This window comes from Molothrus ater, chromosome 4 (genome assembly GCF_012460135.2).
Source record: "Molothrus ater isolate BHLD 08-10-18 breed brown headed cowbird chromosome 4, BPBGC_Mater_1.1, whole genome shotgun sequence".
Taxonomy (NCBI): domain Eukaryota; kingdom Metazoa; phylum Chordata; class Aves; order Passeriformes; family Icteridae; genus Molothrus; species Molothrus ater.
In genome coordinates, this window is record NC_050481.2 from 46,853,516 (window position 1) to 46,873,644 (window position 20,129).

Genomic DNA, 20,129 nt, shown 5'->3' on the forward strand with positions numbered 1-20,129 from the left:
CACCCCTTGCCTACCACTCATCCCCTACCTAGTAGTTTTGGAAGTAGTGCATGGATTGTAAAATGAATTTTGCACTTATAAAAGAATAAAAATTAACAGGACTGCTTTATTATTAATAAAGAACAATGCCTTCCCAGAAAATGAGGAAAAAATTTTGAAAAGCTTAAATGGGTTATAATTAATAGATGGCTGCATTAGGAAGAAGTATGGAAATAAGTAAAGCTCCTTCTTAATCCTCAAAATAATATAAAACAAAGTGGAAATTTTTAATTGCATGTTCTGTTTTTCTCCTGCCTTTGAATACTTAATTCTATAACCTCATGTAACTTTTTAAGCCAGTAGCAACTGTTTTCAGGCCTCGAATGAATTTTATTTTTCTTAAACTCAGTCTTACTTTTGTAATAAAAAAGTTACAGGCACATTCAGGGATTCACAATCCATTCAGGATTCCTTGAGAAGAAAAGCTGAGATGTATCAAGAATTGTATTTGCTAAAATTTTTGTGACATCTAATCAATGCTCATTGGCAGGTCATCAAAAGTGAAAAAATCTTGCATAAAATTTTATATGAAAAACTAAGTATTAAACACTGTTTTCTTCATATTATGTCTCCAATGAAGATCCTTCATGTAGAGTATCTACAAGCTCACTTGGCAATAAATTATAAAAATATAAAGCCAGAAATATTAAGGCCATCACAAGATAATAGCAGAGTACCTGCCATTTCAGCAAGGATTGTCTTTTATCATCAAAGAAAATTGCATTTGTAAACATGGCTTACAAAAACCATTCTTTTTTGCTAAAATTTCCCAGGAAGAGACGCTGCATAAAAGAAGGACCATGTTTTTCATTGCCTAACATATAATCGCCACCAGGTTTCTGTCTGTTGTGCTAATTACTGACCATTTTCACTCATTACTGCCAACAGCTGACATAGAGAGGAGTGATCCACACTTAACAGGCCTCACAGACTAATTTCCAGAGGACTGCAGAAAAGTAGAGCTTTCTAGTAGACATGGGTGGGCTGAGTTTGCAATTCATGATACTTTGATGATAAACACTGCTTGAGTGTTTCACTGACTGAATAAAATGTTGTCCTCCTCATATGCCAGAGCTGGGTTTTCCATGCTCTCCAGCAGAGTGTGACTGGCTTCAGATTCACGGTGTGGTGGTGATGGTTCTTTGGCAACAGTGGACATCAACTGACTCCAGGTGATGTTAGTGTTTTTGAAAGCATGCAGTAGGAAGATGCCAATGATGATGCTGCAGAATCCACTCAGGGTTCCAATGATATCACCCAGTTCCATACTGCTCCACTCCTTGAACAAGATGATGGAGCACGTCACCACTGTGGTAGTGAAGCACACGTAGTAAATGGGTGTCACAAGGGATGTGTTGAACACATCCAGGGCTTTGTTGAGGTAGCTGATCTGAGTGCTGACTGAGAGCACCAAGATGCCCACCAGAATGTAAACCAGGGGATGGCGATAGACTGGCTTCCTCTGCAGCATCTGCTTGATGGCAATGCCCAGACCCTTCACAGAGGAGACGGAGAAGGCACCGATGAGAGAGCAAATTAAAATGTAGATCAGTATATTTGTCTGACCTCTCTTTGGAGCCACAACAATGATCAGGACAAGGGCAATGACTGTTAGCAGAACAGCAAATGTAACAAACACTGTAAAAAAGAGGAAAGGGAAGAGTAATACACACAACACCAGACTATGCTCACGAACATGCTCAGTTGTTCAGTGTCCTGGACACTTCCCTATGAACTGCAGCATGTCTTCACTGCAATTGCATACAGACCTGGATCTTGCAGCTTTCTTTCCATCTCATCTAGTGAGGTGACCTCCTCCTCCTCTGGGGCATGAATAACCATGACTGTTGACCCCAAAACGCTCAGTACACAGCCCAGCTTTCCATGAATATTCAGCTTCTCATTTAAAAAATAGGATGACAATATAGCACTGTTCAGCAAAATAGAAATAAAATGTTCAGCTCCACCAGGCACAGAAGACATTCAAAATCTCTCTGTGTAGCATATCAGAAAACCTCTTTTGAATTTGGATATATGGTGAATCAGTCTGAAACAATCAAATTGTGAGGAGTTTTTCCAAGAAAGTTGGTCATGACCAAGAAGGTAAGGTCAGGTTTTAGGGAGTTTAGCAACCCTTATTGCTTCCTTCCAGGTTGTAAAAGGGTCCAAATTGCTAAGGAGCTTCTCATTCCTGATTGCCTGGGTCAGGGTACGCACTCTCGCTGTAGATTAACCACAAGAGCTGTTTATTTCTTCCAAAAATGGCTCAAAGCAGTTCATTTGCTATTACAACCAATGCACGTGAGTGCTGGAAACTATTCCTCACCTCTCCCCAGGCTCTCCCACCCAGGCACACTTTCTGCCTGGCTTGCCAAGGGCTCCCCCCAAAACACAGAGAAGGCATGTCTCCCCCTTCAGTGATCAACCCCAGGATCTCCACGGGGTTGATTATTTAACCTAAGCACAATAACATGGCCTAAAACACCACTCATAGGACATGATTAGCCTGTTGGAGAACAACCTTGGGCACAGACACGGGCTTAATGGTGTGTGAACACACAAATAGTTACTCAACCCACTGATCAAAATACCTTTTTTTCACACAAGGGTAATGAGTTCACTGACATGAAGTTCTAACAACCCCTCTGTCTCATGAAAATTTGAATGATTGCTCTCCCTGTCAAAGAAGAGAGCAATAAAACTCAAGCTGTTTTTGCACAGCAGCAGCCAGGCAGCCAGCTGATCTGCATTTACCAACATGCTGACCCCAGCACCACTGCAGGGACTCAGTTACATTGGTTTTGCTATGACAGAACAGCTGCAGTTTGAGCAGGTAGATCATTCCAAGCATCATCCTGCGTGGGGGGAGGGGTTTGTTTGGGTTATTTTTTGTTTTGTTTTTAATATGTGGTGCATATTGTTTTAAACACAGTGTTTCATATAATATACTGAGTTCTTAAAAATCAGTTTTACATTTAAATTACTATAATTTCATTTTGCCAAAAGATTATTTCCTATAAAATTTTTGTATGCGCAGTCCATGTCCTTTCTGCTGCTATGATAGCCACATTACTGTATGTGCTTAAGAACTTGGAAATTAATTTTTTCTTCATACATAGGAAACAATAAGTCTGTGAAGGACATTTATGTTTCAAAAGAACCACAAATTTTCATTGTGGATACAGAAGAAAGCTTAGATTTTCTTTGCCTTCTTTCCATAAAGATTTCAAAAAGACCAAACAAAATCAAAATATTTACTAACTGTGCTCTGATCAATAGAAATGTTTTTGAAAACATTTTGTGAAGGAATGTTGTATTTTTATTTAAAGTTCAGTCACAGCCGAAGAACGGGATAACAGTTCTTAAAAAAGTTCCAGTTCTCTAGGAATAGATAAATTACCTTTTATCAGCAGTATACCTTGTTTATGCTGATAAGAATTACTTTGTGATCTAGGTGAAAAGCTAATGGGAAGGCATTCAGTGGCCTTTGCAACAAGACTTCTGATTCTATCTACCCAGATAACTCAGTTCTCAATAAGGAAAAATATATTTCCAGAAAGCAATGAAAAGCAATTTCTGCCCATCAATTGCTTTTCAGTTTTCTTATTAAAAATCTCTACTTTCAGCCAAAGCCAGTATTTTTTCCCTCATGCAGTGAGTGGTTTTTGCCAAGGCTTGCTCCCCATTGGTACTGACCTTATTAGAACACTCAGTGCACCCAAGGGGGTAACCAAGGTTGCAGGTGCAAAGGTATAGGCAGCAAAGTTTGCAGCTTCTCCTAATCCCACTGCAGAAGAAAGAACATTTGGATCAGCTTGGAGGAGAATATTAAAAGGCATGCTATTGTAAATATTTTGTATGACAGCAAATACAAACCAAAATCTTTATTCTGCGCTATATATGCACATTTTCATTTCAAAATTAGCTGCACAACTAATAAATGCTGGAAGAAAGTAGAATACTCTTCTCCTAAGTACTCCTAAGTACTCCTAGAATCTGGACAGATGCAATTCCATGGCATTTGACCAGATATTAAAGAAAAGATGGTTATTCTGCAAAGAGCCCTTAAGACCAAATGCAGTATTTGAAAGATGGCATATGAGAAGAGCTTGTCATTAATGTGATTGCAAGGACATTTCTTTTAAGTGAAGGGAATGAAAAATCAGACAATAAATCTATTTAAAACAATCTGATTTTTGCAGATTTACATATAGGCTGAGAGGAAAGAGCTGACTTACTTGATAGCAGTCCAGCCCACCAAAGCCATTCCTTCAAATAAGAATATCCACCTTGTCCTGAAAGAGAAAAAAATAACCTTATCTTAGAGGAAACAGATCACCTTACTGTAAGAAACAAAAAGTACAGCTTCACATTTGCACTTACAAAGTACAAAAAGAGCATGTTACCTAGATGCAAAAAGAAGAATATTTGATTTTGACTGACATTTTATTAATGACTCTACTGCTTTGTGACTTGGGCTTCTAAAAAATGCTATTTGACTAAATATACACAGAGGAGAAGTTTCAAGCAAAAGTAAAATGTTTATAAAGATTTTTGGTGAGCTTGAGAGATGTTTCAAAATGCTTTTCCAGGTCAGATCCAATATATTCATATCTTATATTCAGTATCAGTTTTTTCAAATAACCAAATTCTCTGAAATAATATTTTCCAATAAAGACAACAAACAAAAGAAAAACTGCTAATGCTATGTACTTAAATCCATGCAAAGCAAATTAAGACATTAGTGCAACTGTTCTTTTTCTAGCTGTTCATCTGTTGACTTTGATGAAGGGATAGTTGTACTAACTGTAGAAACTTGTGTAATAAATGTCATTTCTGCAACTCATTGCACACACTTTAAAGAAGCTGAGCAAAACAAAAAAGCTAAACCAGCCTAAGACTTTCAATCTCAAATGAGGGGGAAGAAAGATTGAAAAAAGAGGGAGAAGGGCATTTTGGAGGATAAGACAAATAGAGAATTTTATTTTGGTAACTAATTGCTCTCAGTGAGGAACTAGCACCAGCTCACTAGATTTAATACCCACTGCATATCTGTTAGTCCTAAGAGTTCTGAAATTCCAGTCCCTGTAACCACACACAGAAATAATAGCATGTCTCCATCCCTCACCAAGACAGGACTTCTGATCACCATTAAAGTAGTTTTAAACATGTGATCTGTGACTTGAACCTTGATTTTGTCAAGTTAGAAGAGGTGTTTGTGTCCCCAGCTGGAGCAAGGATGGCACCATCACCTACCAGCTCGGGTGACTCCTTTGTCTGCCAGTTTCAAAAGTCCTTTCTTCTTCAGTATGAAACTAGAACCAATAAAGATACTGGAGCCTATAGCCAAAGCCAAGCCAATGTAGAGGTGGTATTTGCTTCCAGAAGGGAGGGAAATGCTCCAATTTGTTTCATTGCCAGTCCCCTCCATAGAGGTGAGGAGAGGAGAGTGTGATTCAGACACGTTGGTGATCTGGCACCATGCCTGGCAGGAGTCAGGACAAGAAAAAGAGAGCACAGCACCTGGGAGCAGAAAAAGAAGGACAAATGATTCACAACACAGGCCCAGCTCTAGAAGAGCCCTGTTCCCACTCTGCTCACTCCTTTTCGTGTCTTTGCAGAGCACCTGTAATTTCTGACTGTGCAAATAACACACAAAACCCACGCAATGTACACGATGCTGCCGTGGGTCATAACCCACTCCTGTAGCTCACAGGTGATTACATTATTTTACATCCATGTTTTGCACTTCATTGGCTCAGGCAATAAGGGGAATGCCGAGCAATGCAACAAAAAAATCTTAGCTTCAGTTTAAAATTCAACTCAAAATCTTAAAAGCTAAACTGAAACCTGAAGATGAAAGAGCTCCTAGAGCTCCTTTTTTTGTGCAGAGACCACAAACATATAGCCAAATCCATGATTTTGGACTTTGCCTGTTAAAGTAAGCCTGCTGCTATTCAAGGCTTCTGGTTTTATATTGGTAGCTAAGATTGGAAAAACAAATGGAAAAAAAGGAAGGAAAAATCAAACAGAGAGAAAACTCTCACTGCATATGGGTGCTAAGGCATTTTATAAAAACTGTTCAGTGAATACTGTGTGAGCCAAGTCTTATTTAACCAATCACAAAATTTTCAGGTGAAGGCCTCATTCCACCTCCCTAGATTTGTTTCTAAAGGAAGAGCAGGTAGTGCATTTCCAAGAACAAAAGGAGTTGCTTTTTTCATGGGGAAGCAGGGGTCAGGCAGCAGAGCTGCTACAGGGCTTGGGCAGTCTAGGCTGATGTCTCAGTTTGTTACAGTGGAGTGCATCAGGCAGCCAGTGTGGATTACAGACTCTAGCCTGGAAAACTTTTAAGAACAATCTTTTTTGTAAAGAAGGCTTATTGTGAAGACATGTTAAAATATGAAACAATTTGCAGAAGTACAAAAGCTCAGTCCACCGTGATACATAGGAAGCAGGGGATGCAACAAATAGGTTTTTTTTTTCCCATGGTTTCCCTGTAATTAAAATAATAAATGAACGATTCATCCTGAAGAGTGACAGCATCAGTAATACACTCCCTTTTTTTCTTTTCTTTTCTTCTCCCCTTTCCCAACTGAAGAAATGGCACTTGGGGACTTGGTAGAAAAGGATGTGCCTCTGTGTTCACATGTAAGCTCTGGAAATAAAAAATGTTATATCAAAAGTACTTCACTGAACAATTAACAAGAAGCAGACTTGGATAATTCATTTAATACAGTTTAAAAAAGAATAGTTAAAATACATAAGGTCCTAAAAATATCCTATTTGCTGTTGGCAATGCTGGTATTAGCTCTGGGAGACAGAACCCTTTTCAAGTAAGGAACTAGAGTGAGTACCTGCTCCCTGTTTTCTCATTCCATATTATACAACATACTACAGGAAGTTATAATTTGATTTGCAGGCTGTGCAAACACACTTCCTTGTTTGCCAAGAGTGTTTCCATATAACAGAAGTTGTTTTGTATTGCTAAGTCAGACTTAATAAAAATGTTCCCACAAGATAGGCACGTTCATATTCACCAGCTGAAGATTAAAATCTTAGAGAACTTAGATCCACATGCAGTTCCTGTTGCATAGTATGTAGGATAGATACTATTCTACACTCTTATCATTACTAGAAATTACAGTTGGATAATGTAAAAATACGGAATTAGCATTTCCACCTGAAAGTATTTTAAAATCCTAAACTATTAGCATAGTCTTAGAAGAAGAAAAATTTGCATATACTTGTTATGACATAATTAGTGAAGAATAAATCACAGAGCAAAATTACAGAAAAGTTCTTTAAGCATAACTATATTTTCTCTTTATAAACACATATCAGGGCAAGATAAAAATGCCCTGCTCGTGGCATGGGGGTTGGTTTAAATGGCCTTCAAAGGTCCCTTCCAATCCAAACTATTCTATTATTCTGTGAAAAAAAACAAGGGAGAGATGAATGAAATCCCTCAGCTCTCAATACCTATACTGATGTCAAACCAGAATGGTGTGAGAAGCAGTAACATTCCTTGCCTTTAATGAAAAGAAAACATGAAGATAAACACTCCTGATAAGTCCTTCAGTTTCCTGCAACAGTAAGGAAACTGTAAGGCAGCTTTCTATCAGTGCATTGGGTTTCTACAGTGAAGAAAATAACAATTTTCTTCCCCCTTTTTGGTGACTGGTGTACTTTCATTTAGCTGGAGATGAATGGCAGGCTTATTTTGTTTCACGTGAAACAAAATGTTTTTCTATGTGTTCTAAAGGTTTTCATTCCTCAGCATACCTTACGACATCAGAAAAATTTAATCATGCCATTTGTACTAAGTCACCCAGTGAGTGCCACAGGTTGTTTCTCTCCTTTCTGAATTACAATCTTTGCCCACATTCACAAAGAAATATTGGATTTATCACTGAGAAGAGTAATTTTGAATGCTTATGATCTCTGTTTATTGGGCTGAGCAGCTTCTCATGGTTAAAGAAAAAAAAAGTCATTTGTTCCACTTGCATGAAAAGTGGCATGTAACTGCATTGATCAAAGAACCACCTGAGAGACGGGAAGAGGAGGCTGATCCAGGAATTACTGTTATTACCCCTGTGAACAGTCTGAAGATCACTTGGAAAGGCTGAGGAAGATGACAAATCACTGAGGCTACCTGGCTTGCTCAGCACAGAGTTTCTGTAGCTAAGCTAGTTTCACCTCCTACTTCCAAATGTCAACAAACATGAACCTGTCAGCAGAACTCCTCCTAGCAGAAATAATCTCTCCCAGCTCTGACTCAAGACTGGCAGCAACAGGAAACCAGTCTGAGCCAAGGCAGCTGCTGGTGTAACTTCTGAACTTTTTTTATGATTCAGCTATTTTTTTTCCTTTTTTTTTTCCCCTTAAACACCTAAATATTCTCTATCTGAATTGGGTAGACCAGACACTCCGGTGCTATGCACTGCTTGTGACATGCATGACTTGCTGTCATTCTGCAGTTCAGGGCTGACTTGCCTTGGTTAGTGACAGCCAACTTGGCTCTTAACCTGCTACTGAAGATACTGGTCCTAAGTCATCTCGAAAACTAATTGCTTTGATTAGACAATAATTTAACCATTTCTAGCAGGCTCACGACTCAGCTCACCCCTGGCAGAAACATGAAATGCCTTTCTCGGTCACCCAGGAAATACCAAGCCCACCTTTGCCAAGGCGCAGCTCCTGGGGCCAAAAGTGGGTGTATCGAGAAGCAGCAAGGAATTCCTCCCTGGCACGCCTGGAGTGGAGACTCACCAAAAAGCACAAAACAAAGTTGACAAGATGTTTAACCCCAGGCAGCCTCGGCAGAAGCGCAGTAGCTTCCCCGGCGCCGGACCCACGCCACTCCTCGGAAAACAACGGGGTGCTGCCGGGGCGGAGGGAAATCTTACGGGGGCTCCGACACCGGGGAAACAGGAGGGCACGGCCGCGTCCCGAGCCCTGCCGACCCTCCGCGTCCCGAGCGATGCGCGCACCGAACAGACCGAGCCAGCCCCGCGCCCTCCCGCGGAGCCCCGGCCCCGCGGCCGCGCAGACACTGACCCGCAGGACAGGACGGGCAGACTCTGACCCGCACGGCAGGACGGACGGACGGACGGACGGACGGGCAGCGCCACTCCGGGCCCCACGGCTGCCAGGATCCGCGGGCTCCGCCCGCCCGGGCGCGGCTCAGCGCAGCTGGGCGCGCCCGCTCGCCGGCGGAGACGGAGGTGGCATCCCCTCCACTTGCGGGGGAAAGGGCGCGCAGGGCTCCAGGAGTGACGAGTGACCCCGAATGGGCTTTCTAGATCGTTATCGAGTCCCAGACCTAGGGAGTTCTGTGGCCCCACCTGAACACTGAATCCAAAGAAGAGCGCACTCTCCTGAAGTACCTTGGCAGCATTTGCCTCTCCTGAAGTCTCTACAGATTTAGTTTCCTTCCCCTTCGCAGCTGGGAGAAGAGATGAGCAGTCTTGATGTGCAGCCACTTGTGTCTGTGACAAGCTGCCTGTGCTTGCTTTGGCCAGTGGATCTGTGGGCAAGCAGAGGGATCCCCCAGCCAAACTATGGCAGCGTCCTAGAACAAGGGCAGTGCCTGGTGATGCACACCCTGAGATGACTCCCTGTGGCTTAACAGGCTTCAGATTGTTACAAGAAATAATTACCTTTATTACCCAAGACCTTAGTTGAATAGTTTCAACTGAGGTCTTGGTTTTGACATGATTACGTGAAATACATTTACAAAATGTAAGGCTTAATAAAACATTACATGTTGTCTAGCGAACTTGGGACACTCTGCAGACCTTTAGCATGCACAAGGATTTCTTTACTGGAATCAAAATTGCAAATTTAACACACCTCCACAGAGCACCACAGGGATACACAGGATTGAGAGTACAGCTGGAACCAGGCTTTGCAGCACAGTACCCAAACTAATCATCATTGGTTTTGAAAAGTTGTACCATTGGGGCATACTGCTGAAATACATTGACATTATCAGTGAAATAACTTGGTTTTCCTTGGCTTAGGTATCCTTGACTTTGCAGTCCTGTGGTTAAACCAAGAGACCAGTTTCAATGTCTTAGTCTCATTTTTTTATTTCAGTATTTATTTTTTAACATTACCAGCACTCTGTATGTTAGGAGAAAAGGAACATTGAATTTTCCTTTTTGTGATTTTAGTTACCATTCCACTTTATCTTTACTGTGTCTACACTATAACAACTTCTAGGGAAGGTGGCCTGAATCCAGTGCAGGCTGCATGATAAATAGTTTGACTTCTCTGCTTTAACATTTCTAAAGCAGGTTACTGCAAAAAAAACAGAGCAAAAAATTTAAATTGTACTTGAAAGAGTTATATCAAAATTTTATAGCATAATCTGAAAGTTTGGGAAAAAACTGTGATCTTCTGTACAACATAAGCATGCCCATAGGATAAAAACATTTATATGGACAGATGCATGTCTGCAGTCTGTTTCAAATTCCTGTTTTTGTTCTATTTAGTGACTATAAGAAAATGCACCGGGATTATATCAGAGCACTGCAAAATAGCAAAACATGCCAAAACTAAGCTCACACACCTTGCAAAAGCAGGGCAAAAAGGCAAGGAGGAGGAAAAAACTTGCAGGAGAAGATAGGAGGGACATGGCATGGATTCTTAAAAAAAAAAAAAAAAAAAGAAAAAATCTTTCCCAAAGTCAAAGGCATCAAAAGGCATGGCATGTCATCAAGTCTCGGGACATGCACCAAAGATTCCTCTCTTGGTGCCCATTGAAATCGCAAGATTCCGTTTCCCTTCCCGAAAGGAAATTTCATTTCCTTTCGGGAAGGAAACGGAATCTTGCGAACCCAAAAAGAAAGGCTTACAAAGACTCTGGAAAGGAGATAGGATCAAATGAAATGCAATTGAAAAAAAGCCGAAAAACACCAGAAAATCAGGAGTTTTAGTGTCTTCAAGAAATGGTCTCTGAGGAAATGAGCTGCATGGCAAAGGACCAAAACATGCCAAAACTAAGCTGACAGACGCTGCAAAAGCAGGGGAAAGATTCAAGGAGGAAGAAACAGCTTGAGGGGAAGAGATAATAGATATGGCACGGATGCTGAAAAAAAAAAAAAAAAAAAAAGGAAGAAATTTTTCCCATACGCTATAGGTGCAGGCACATGCAGCAGCAAAGCTTGCTGTTGTGGTGTGTTTTATGTCTGTTCAGTTTTCCCCCCATTGTTCTATCAGAAGGTCCTGCCCTGTTACCAGTTTGTGTCAATCCCCAAACGCCTCCCCAGTTGTCTTGGTTACTAAATGTATCTTTCTTGTTCCCCACCCCTGGCTGCCTGCCTGTCACTCGACACCCCTGCCTCTTTTTCTAGAAAGTTCGGGCCAGGGTGTCGGGTGATTGGGTTAGGGGCCAGGGTCCCTCCCACAACTGTGTTTGATTGGTTCTCCGATGATGCCAATCCTTAGTGTATCCTTCTCTGATTTGCTATCTTTGACCCCCCCCCCACCCTCTGTAAAACCCGGGGTTTTCTTCCCTCGGGGCTCTCAGCTCGTTCTCCACGTTTCCCTACCGATAAAACCACCCTCCCTGAAGAAACTGAGAGTCGCCTCTTCATTTCATCCTGCGACTTCGGAGCTCACTACTGCGGCCACTCGTCCGTAAGCTTGTCATCGCTAGGCACCGGGCCCTGACTTCGTGTTGGGGAAGTGCCTTACTGGCTGGAGGTTGGCTGGACACTTATCTAGCCTGGGCGTTTTACTTTCCACCGGCCACCGCTCCAGTTCGCCAAAATTGATCCCCGCTGAAGGCCAAAAGAGAAAAGAAGGACTGCCAAACAGGCTGCAATGGAGATACCATCAAAGGAATTGCAATTGGAGGAGAAAAAAAAAAAATCCCGGGAAGTTTGGGCCATTTAGTGACTATAAGAAAATGCACCGGGATTATATCAGAGCACTGCAAAATAGCAAAACATGCCAAAACTAAGCTCACAGACCTTGCAAAAGCAGGGCAAAAAGCTAAGGAGGAGGAAAAAACTTGCAGGAGAAGATAGGAGGGACATGGCATGGATGCTAAAAAAAAAAAAAAGAAAAAAAGAAAGAAATCTTTCCCATACGCTATAAGCGCTATAGGCGCAGGCACATGCAGCAGCAAAGCTTGCCAAAATTGATCCCCGCTGAAGGCCAAAAGAGAAAAGAAGGACTGCCAAACAGGCTGCAATGGAGATACCATCAAAGGAATTGCAATTGGAGGAGAAAAAAAAAAAAAAATTGGAAATTTGGGCCATTTAGAGACTATAAGAAAATGCACCGGGATTATATCAGAGCACTGCAAAATAGCAAAACGTGCCAAAACTAAGCTCACACACCTTGCAAAAGCAGGGCAAAAAGCTAAGGAGGAGGAAAAAACTTGCAGGAGAAGATAGGAGGGACATGGCATGGATGCTTAAAAAAAGAAAAAAAAAAAAAAATCTTTCCCAAAGTCAAAGGCATCAAAAGGCATGGCATGTCATCATGTGCAGGGACATGCACCAAAGATTCCTCTCTTGGTGCCCATTGAAATCGCAAGATTCCGTTTCCCTTCCCGAAAGGAAATTTCATTTCCTTTCGGGAAGGAAACGGAATCTTGCGAACCCAAAAAGAAAGGCTTACAAAGACTCTGGAAAGGAGATAGGATCAAATGAAATGCAATTGAAAAAAAGCCGAAAAACACCAGAAAATCAGGAGTTTTAGTGTCTTCAAGAAATGGTCTCTGAGGAAATGAGCTGCCTGGCAAAGGACCAAAACATGCCAAAACTAAGCTGACAGACGCTGCAAAAGGAGGGGAAAGAGTCAAGGAGGAAGAAACAGCTTGGGGGGAAGAGATAATAGACATGGCATGAATGCTGAAAAAAATAAAAAAAAAAAGGAAGAAATTTTTCCCATACGCTATAGGTGCAGGCACATGCAGCAGCAAAGCTTGCCAAAATTGATCCCCGCTGAAGGCCAAAAGAGAAAAGAAGGACTGCCAAACAGGCTGCAATGGAGATACCATCAAAGGAATTGCAATTGGAGGAGAAAAAAAAAAAAAAAATTGGAAATTTGGGCCATTTAGTGACTATAAGAAAATGCACCGGGATTATATCAGAGCACTGCAAAATAGCAAAACATGCCAAAACTAAGCTCACACACCTTGCAAAAGCAGGGCAAAAAGGCAAGGAGGAAGTAAAAACTTGCAGGAGAAGATAGGAGGGACATGGCATGGATGCTGAAAAAAAAAAAAAGAAATCTTTCCCATACACTATAAGCGCTCTAAGGGCAGGCACATGCAGCAACAAAGCTTGCCAAAATTGATCCCCGCTGAAGGCCAAAAGAGAAAAGAAGGACTGCCAAACAGGCTGCAATGGAGATACCATCAAAGGAATTGCAATTGGAGGAGAAAAAAAAAAAATTGGAAATTTGGGCCATTTAGTGACTATAAGAAAATGCACCGGGATTATATCAGAGCACTGCAAAATAGCAAAACATGCCAAAACTAAGCTCACAGACCTTGCAAAAGCAGGGCAAAAAACTAAGGAGGAGAGGAGGAAAAAACTTGGAGGAGAAGATAGGAGGGACATGGCATTGATGCTGAAAAAAATGAAAGAAAAAAAGGAAGAAATTTTTCCCATACGCTATAGGCGCAGGCACATGCAGCAAAGCTTGCCAAAATTGATCCTCGCTGAAGGGCAAAAGAGAAAGGTAGGACTGCCAAAGAGGCTGCAATGGAGATACCATCAAAGGAATTGCAATTGGAGGAGAAAAAAAAAAAAAAACCTGGGAAATTTGGGCCACTTAGTGACTATAAGAAAATGCACCGGGATTATATCAGAGCACTGCAAAATAGCAAAACATGCCAAAACTAAGCTCACAGATGTTGCAAAAGGAGGGCAAAAAGGCAAGGAGGAAGAAAAATCTTGCAGGAGAAGATAGGAGGGACATGGCATGGATGCTTAAAAAAAAGAGAAAAAAAAAAGAAAAAATCTTTCCCAAAGTCAAAGGCATCAAAAGGCATGGCATGTCATCAAGTCTCGGGACATGCACCAAAGATTCCTCTCTTGGTCCCCATTGAAATCGTAAGATTTCCCTTCCGTTTCCCTTCCCGAAACCCATTCCCTTCCCGAAAGGGGTAGGGAAGGGAATGGGTTTCGGGAAGGGAAACATAATCTTGCGAACCCAAAAAGAAAGGCTTACAAACACTCTGGAAAGGAGATAGGATCAAATGAAATGCAATTGAAGAAAACGCCCAAAACGCAGAAAATCCGGAGTTTTAGTGTCTTCAAGAAATGGTCTTTGAGGAAATGAGCTATATTGCAAAGGACTGGAAGTTGCCAAAACTAAGCTGATAGATGTCGCAAAAGCCGTGGAAAAAGTCAAGGAGGAAGATAAAACTTGGGGGGGAAGATATAATAGAGATGCCATGGATGTCTGAAAAAAATAAAAAAGTAAAAAATACTACACTGTTTTTTTATCTGAATTTTACAATTTAATGAAGACCTAGTGTTTCCCAGCGAGTTTTCTGATAATCCAGTCCCTGTGCTCCTTGCAGTTTTCAGCCTAGTAATTAGACATCGCAGGGGAGAATCACCCTCCGAACCTGGAAGACATAAGGATAATCTTCCTGCAGGTTCATCTCAGGGCACAGAAAATACTGCCAGGCATGTCCAGTCACCGTGTTGACATTTCAGAAGTGCTAGTCCCTGTGCAGAATCGTCATGCAGTAACTAGGCTGTGGGACAGTGGTTGAGCACACTGTGCAGTTGCTGTGCTCTGCACCTGAGAGCACTTGCAGTGCTTTGTGATCCCAGCCTCATCTGCACATTAGAATCCAACTTATAACACACATCTTAAATTGCATCTATTTCACTCTCCATCACTCTAAAAATACAGTACCACCTACTGGCGGAGACACTGTTGGCACTGATGGTTTTCTAGTCACCAAGCCTCATTGGGGCCAATTGAGCTTCATGACACTGAATTCTACACAAGAGCATAAATAAGTCAGAAGCTGTGGAGTCTTCTCAGCTGCAGCACTTCCAACATGACATTAATTGCTGAAATCACATCAGCACTAGAAAAACCAGAACAATATTTGCAGAATATAAGCTGGTCAAAACTGTGATCCCAATCCAAACACTCGTCTGTTTACAGAGCTTCAACATAGTAAGCTGAAAGGCAATGTGCCATTAAAACATGCTTATTTATAAGTCATACATATGTTTAATGTATCTAGTGTTTTGGTTATGGGTATCTGAAACTATATGTAGAATTAATAGGATTGAGAAGAATTACAGATGATGACAATGCAAGATGCAAAAAGAGATTATAGTTGGCCTACTAAAACAATAATCCATTAGTACAGTCATTCTCCCATCAGTCAAGGTTACTTCACTGGAATACAGAATGACAGAAAAAATATCTATGAAAAAATATCGACAGTCAACTAATATAACTGTCAGTGAAGTCAATGACAGCTATGTAACTGGCTTTTAAAGGAGGGCAGAATTGACACCACTGTGTTAAGCTTATCCAGAATTTTTTCTGCAAACTTCTTCACAGGTTACTAAGGTCCTGGCCACTGTCAGACAAGGAAGTGGCCAGGCTTAGCAGGACTCATTTTCCTCTGTTTGAGAGCTTTGAAGAATTCCAGGGTAAACCAATAAAGAAAAAAATAAGTTAGTTTTGCTTTGCAGGACTTATTATTTTATAAGAAAACTGGCAGTTCTATACCAGATTAAAAGGGTGGATCAATTTTTTGTGACACATAACAAGGCATATGTCCCAAACATTTAGTGCCACCACATATTCACAGAATCACTGCTCAGCACTGAACATTGATATCTTTCAGACAGCAAGACAGGGAAAAACCCTGGAGAATGACAGAGGTAAATCTGATCAAGATTCAATACTGGTTGGATGCAGCAACCATCTGAGATTCTTTCATATCTATGATCTTAGGATAAGAGATGCATTTCAGCTCTTCAAAGACAACAGTAAAGCATAAGCCAGAATTTAGAGGATTATTCACTTTATCTCTTTGTCATGTTGCATATCTTACTAAAACTGGTGTATGTGGCTTCCATTGTGCATAAGATTATACATTTCCTTGTTGCCCATTACTATCTTATTTAAAATTATTTTTATTCTTTAAATTTCAATGCATGTTCTCTCTTCTGGAAAATGGAATGACTGTCTTCAGGGCTGGAAAGTCACAGCAGCAGAAGTGTTTAATTTGCTTCCATCATCAGGAGGCTGACCTTTGCTGAGCTTTTGTTTTATGATTAAATCCATAAACTCAGTCACCTGGGCTGCAAGATTTTAAGTTGGTTCCTATGATTGCTAATGACATTTTTTCCTGCTGCCCTTGGTTATAGAAACAAATGTATCATAATCCTGGAGTCCCGGGGGCTGGACTGCTTTCCTGAGTTATGCTCTTTGTGAAGCCAAGTTAGAATGTAATTCATAGAATGTAAAAACTTTAGCTATGTCTCAGTTGTGACAAAGATATAAATTCAAGTTTCAACATTTACCTCTTTTTGCTGCTTAAGAGCTTTTTTCTTTTTTTCTTTTAAAAAAATGGGCCATGTACAAGATTCCAGATTGAAAAATTAATCACTCAAACTTCAGAGAACATTATTTTTCTTATTCTTATAGTATCCAGCAGTGAAATATGAAAGGTGAGGTATGCAAATACCATGTTCTCTTTTGAAGTATATCCTCATGGGGCCTTTCTTGACTCTCTAGCCACTACACATGCACTCTTGCACATTTCTAATGGAGGAGGAATGCAACTACTTACACCATTTTGCAAAGTCATAATCCATACTGTAGTTGAAGATCAATTCAGTGTCTTATAACTTCATCATCAAGGCATTTTCCACTAAAAATGTATCCACAATTCACTGGATTTTAAAGCATCAAAATATGTTATCTTATATTATTTAAGAACTTCAAGTAATTTAAAATGTTATTTCCTTTTCTTCAGCCCTATGGTATACGCATGAAAATAAATTTTTAATTTATTTTAATTTTATTCCTTTCATAAAAGGAAATTTCCATTTATGGCGTTTTATCTATTACAGTAAAAGAACCTGTTACCACTGCTAAAAAGCATCTTCAATATTTAAGAGAACAACTGAGCAGACAATACTGAATACATAGTTATTTACAATATTTTTTTTTCAGTTTCAAAACAGAGCACACCCCAGTATTTGTCATTTCTTGTGCTTGCAGATAGGGCTAATAACCTTCTGCTGAGTTGAAGGATAATACTGACTGCCACTGTCACTTTCATCTCCCTCTAAATCTCAAAATCCATCACTAGGTCAAGGAAATCCGCCTCTAATAACCATGTCCTTCCTTGGGAATAATTCAGAGAACTGCATAGGGGGCTGGCTCTTTGTGAAATCAATCAATAAGCCATTTATTTATGAAATGTTGATTATATTTAGCTTTTCATGGTGATACTGCTTATGTAGTAAGGAAATGTGGCTGATTTAAAGGACTGAAATTTCTAGCAGAAGCAGCAGATTGCATTCCTAAGGTAAGCATGCACACTGCTTGTTGAAACTGCTTATTGCAGAACTGCTGAGGACTCTTAGCATGTTAGAAAAGACAGATCATGCTGTAGCATGCTGCAAATTTCAATGTTAATGAAGATTTTTTGCTGCTTTTTGTAAAGAAAAAAAATAGATCTGTATATGATGCCCAGATCTGTTCCAGGGAATACTTATTTAAAGCATTTTGTCTATGAAAATAATGATTAGACATGTGAATGTAGTGGGCCAGTAAAAAAGGGAGAAATACGTAAAATAAAACAGCAGAAGCAACAGAAGCTGGTCTTCCATTCATCACAATCCTTCATTTTCTTGCAGCCCTAAAGATTTTGATGTATAGTGATTAGTAGAATTAATTTTCAGCTCATAATGCTTGAAAACTTGGTTGTTTATCATAGTAGTTACATTTTAAAAAATCCAAGTAGTAAAAGGAAACTATTTGGGATGATACAGTAAAAACCATATGGTAGAAATCTAAAATATGTCTATAGAAAGCATCTATTACTTTTTGAATTTGCTACCTAAATATGATAATGTGAAAATATGCATACCATTATTAAAAAGCACTGTAATAAGTTGTGGCAATGTATCAATTAAAGAAAAAAATATGTGTGACTACAGAATAGGTAACATGATAGCGATAGAATTTAGTAAAAATTTTGAAATGCTTGAAAATGCCCTAAGATTAATTTGGTCCCAGTGAGTTTAATGTGATATTTTCTACTGTGCCCAGTATGGGCAAATGCGGTAACAAAGTAACAACAGTCCCCAAACTAGATTTAATTTCTGTGTCTGTCCAACTTGCACTGGGCACATGCTGCATTAGCACTCCTGTGTCTTAGACTTGGGAACTTTAACTCCTCATAATTTGCTTTTAGACTAGTGGATTTTGAAGATAATCTTGTGCTACACATCCTGACTGACAGGAAAAGAACCTGGTGCAGCGCTTACCTAAGCTTGGCATTCAAACTTGGTATTTTGAGACTACAGGGTAGTTAATACTTCAATTTCTATGCCACTTAATGTTTTCAGTGCCTCAGTAATATAAAATGTCCAGTCCTGCCTCAAATGTCAGCTCCTCTTTCCCAGTAAATCCTATCCATGGCTGCCATGGCTGCTTACCCAGAACACACAGTATCCCACAGTATCTCTGCTTACAACAGATACCAACAGATACAGAGGAATTTGTTTATTTGAAAAAATGCAAAGAAAATCCTATTAACCTGAAGAAGATGGGAATGTAGAAGATACAGATTTTTTTTTCCCCAGCCTCCAGGCTCCATACTCTGGATTGGTGTGATTTTGGACATGTTCTATTTTATCATACTTATCATCATCTTTAAACTCTAGAACAAGTGCAAATCAGTATGTCTGGAGAGCACAATATCAATTTTTTTTCTTTCTTTTTTTTTTTTTTTGACACTAAAGACTCAAAGAGCAAAAGTAAACATGAAAAATATATACCTATGTAGAGATGCTAGTACTGTGAGTGCTAACATGAACTGACTGGTTTAGAGCCCACTCTGTTGGAGAAATTATTTCCCTTGAGAATAATGCATTTGAACTTGTCTGGTGCTGAGTTGGATACAGCTTTATTTTGCACCATTATTTCTGTAGTCCTGTGGAGGATATAGGTTTAATCAGGATGGAATTGTGTGTGCCAGCATTAATAGAGCTTTCAGAGCACCTGTAAGCAGATATAAAGCCACTTAATTGAACCTGGTATAATTTCAATCCTCTCACTTACAAGCAGTAAGTCACTGGAAACCCTGGTACAGCTTTTAGTCTCCTGATGAATCTAACCTGAAGTTTATCATGTCTTAGATACTTAGAATATTTTTATGTCTATTTATCTTAGACCTGATCCATGCTGGCAAGCATTGAAAGACTGACCAGTAATATTGGACTATATTTAGGACTATTCATGGAATAACACATCTTAATCTTCAATCTTTATCTTTCTATTGTGTAGAATGTTAGATCTCAGTTGTTCAGAGCATGGTGTTTATAACACCAAGATTGTGGATTTGATCCTTGTATGGGCCATTCACTTAAGGGTTGGGCTCAGTAGTCCTTGTGGGTCTCTTCCAAATCAGAATATTCTGTCATTCTGTGATATTGCTGTATTATTTTTTGCACCATGTGTCATTCATGTCTGATGAGTGCTGGAAATGTGGATTTCCCCTCCTATTTCCTGTATAGGCATATTTTTAGTTTCACTGACAAATAAGGGAAGTCAAGTCTGGCAGCAATGTCAGCTGTATCATTCTGCTCCTCCTTCACGGTGTGCCAGAATAAACTGCTTTGAGACTGATCCCTATGGCATTTAACTTCACTTATCAGTGGTACAGACACTCATTTGCCAGCTTGTGGCTTACAGAGATCTCTATATTCTGATTTCACACATACAGGGATATTGTTACTGCAGTGGATAGCAGTAACAATATCTGCTTCATAATCCTCTCTAAATGGCCCTGGCAAGAGCAAATCACACTGGTAGAATTCATGCCTAAAGAGCTGGCAGTTTCACTG

At 40.1% G+C, this 20,129-nt stretch overlaps 1 protein-coding gene across 1 annotated transcript; it reads right to left on the reverse strand.

Annotated features, from left to right (window-relative positions):
• Positions 1 to 1,072: 1,072 nt before the first annotated feature.
• Positions 1,073 to 9,273, reverse strand: NIPAL1 (NIPA like domain containing 1). The gene is given in 7 exon segments (XM_054514676.1): positions 1,073 to 1,677; positions 1,809 to 1,969; positions 3,736 to 3,826; positions 4,278 to 4,334; positions 5,296 to 5,562; positions 9,128 to 9,210; positions 9,212 to 9,273. Coding segments are annotated over 7 exon segments (1,326 nt in total).
• Between the last annotated feature and the right edge of the window lie 10,856 nt (positions 9,274 to 20,129).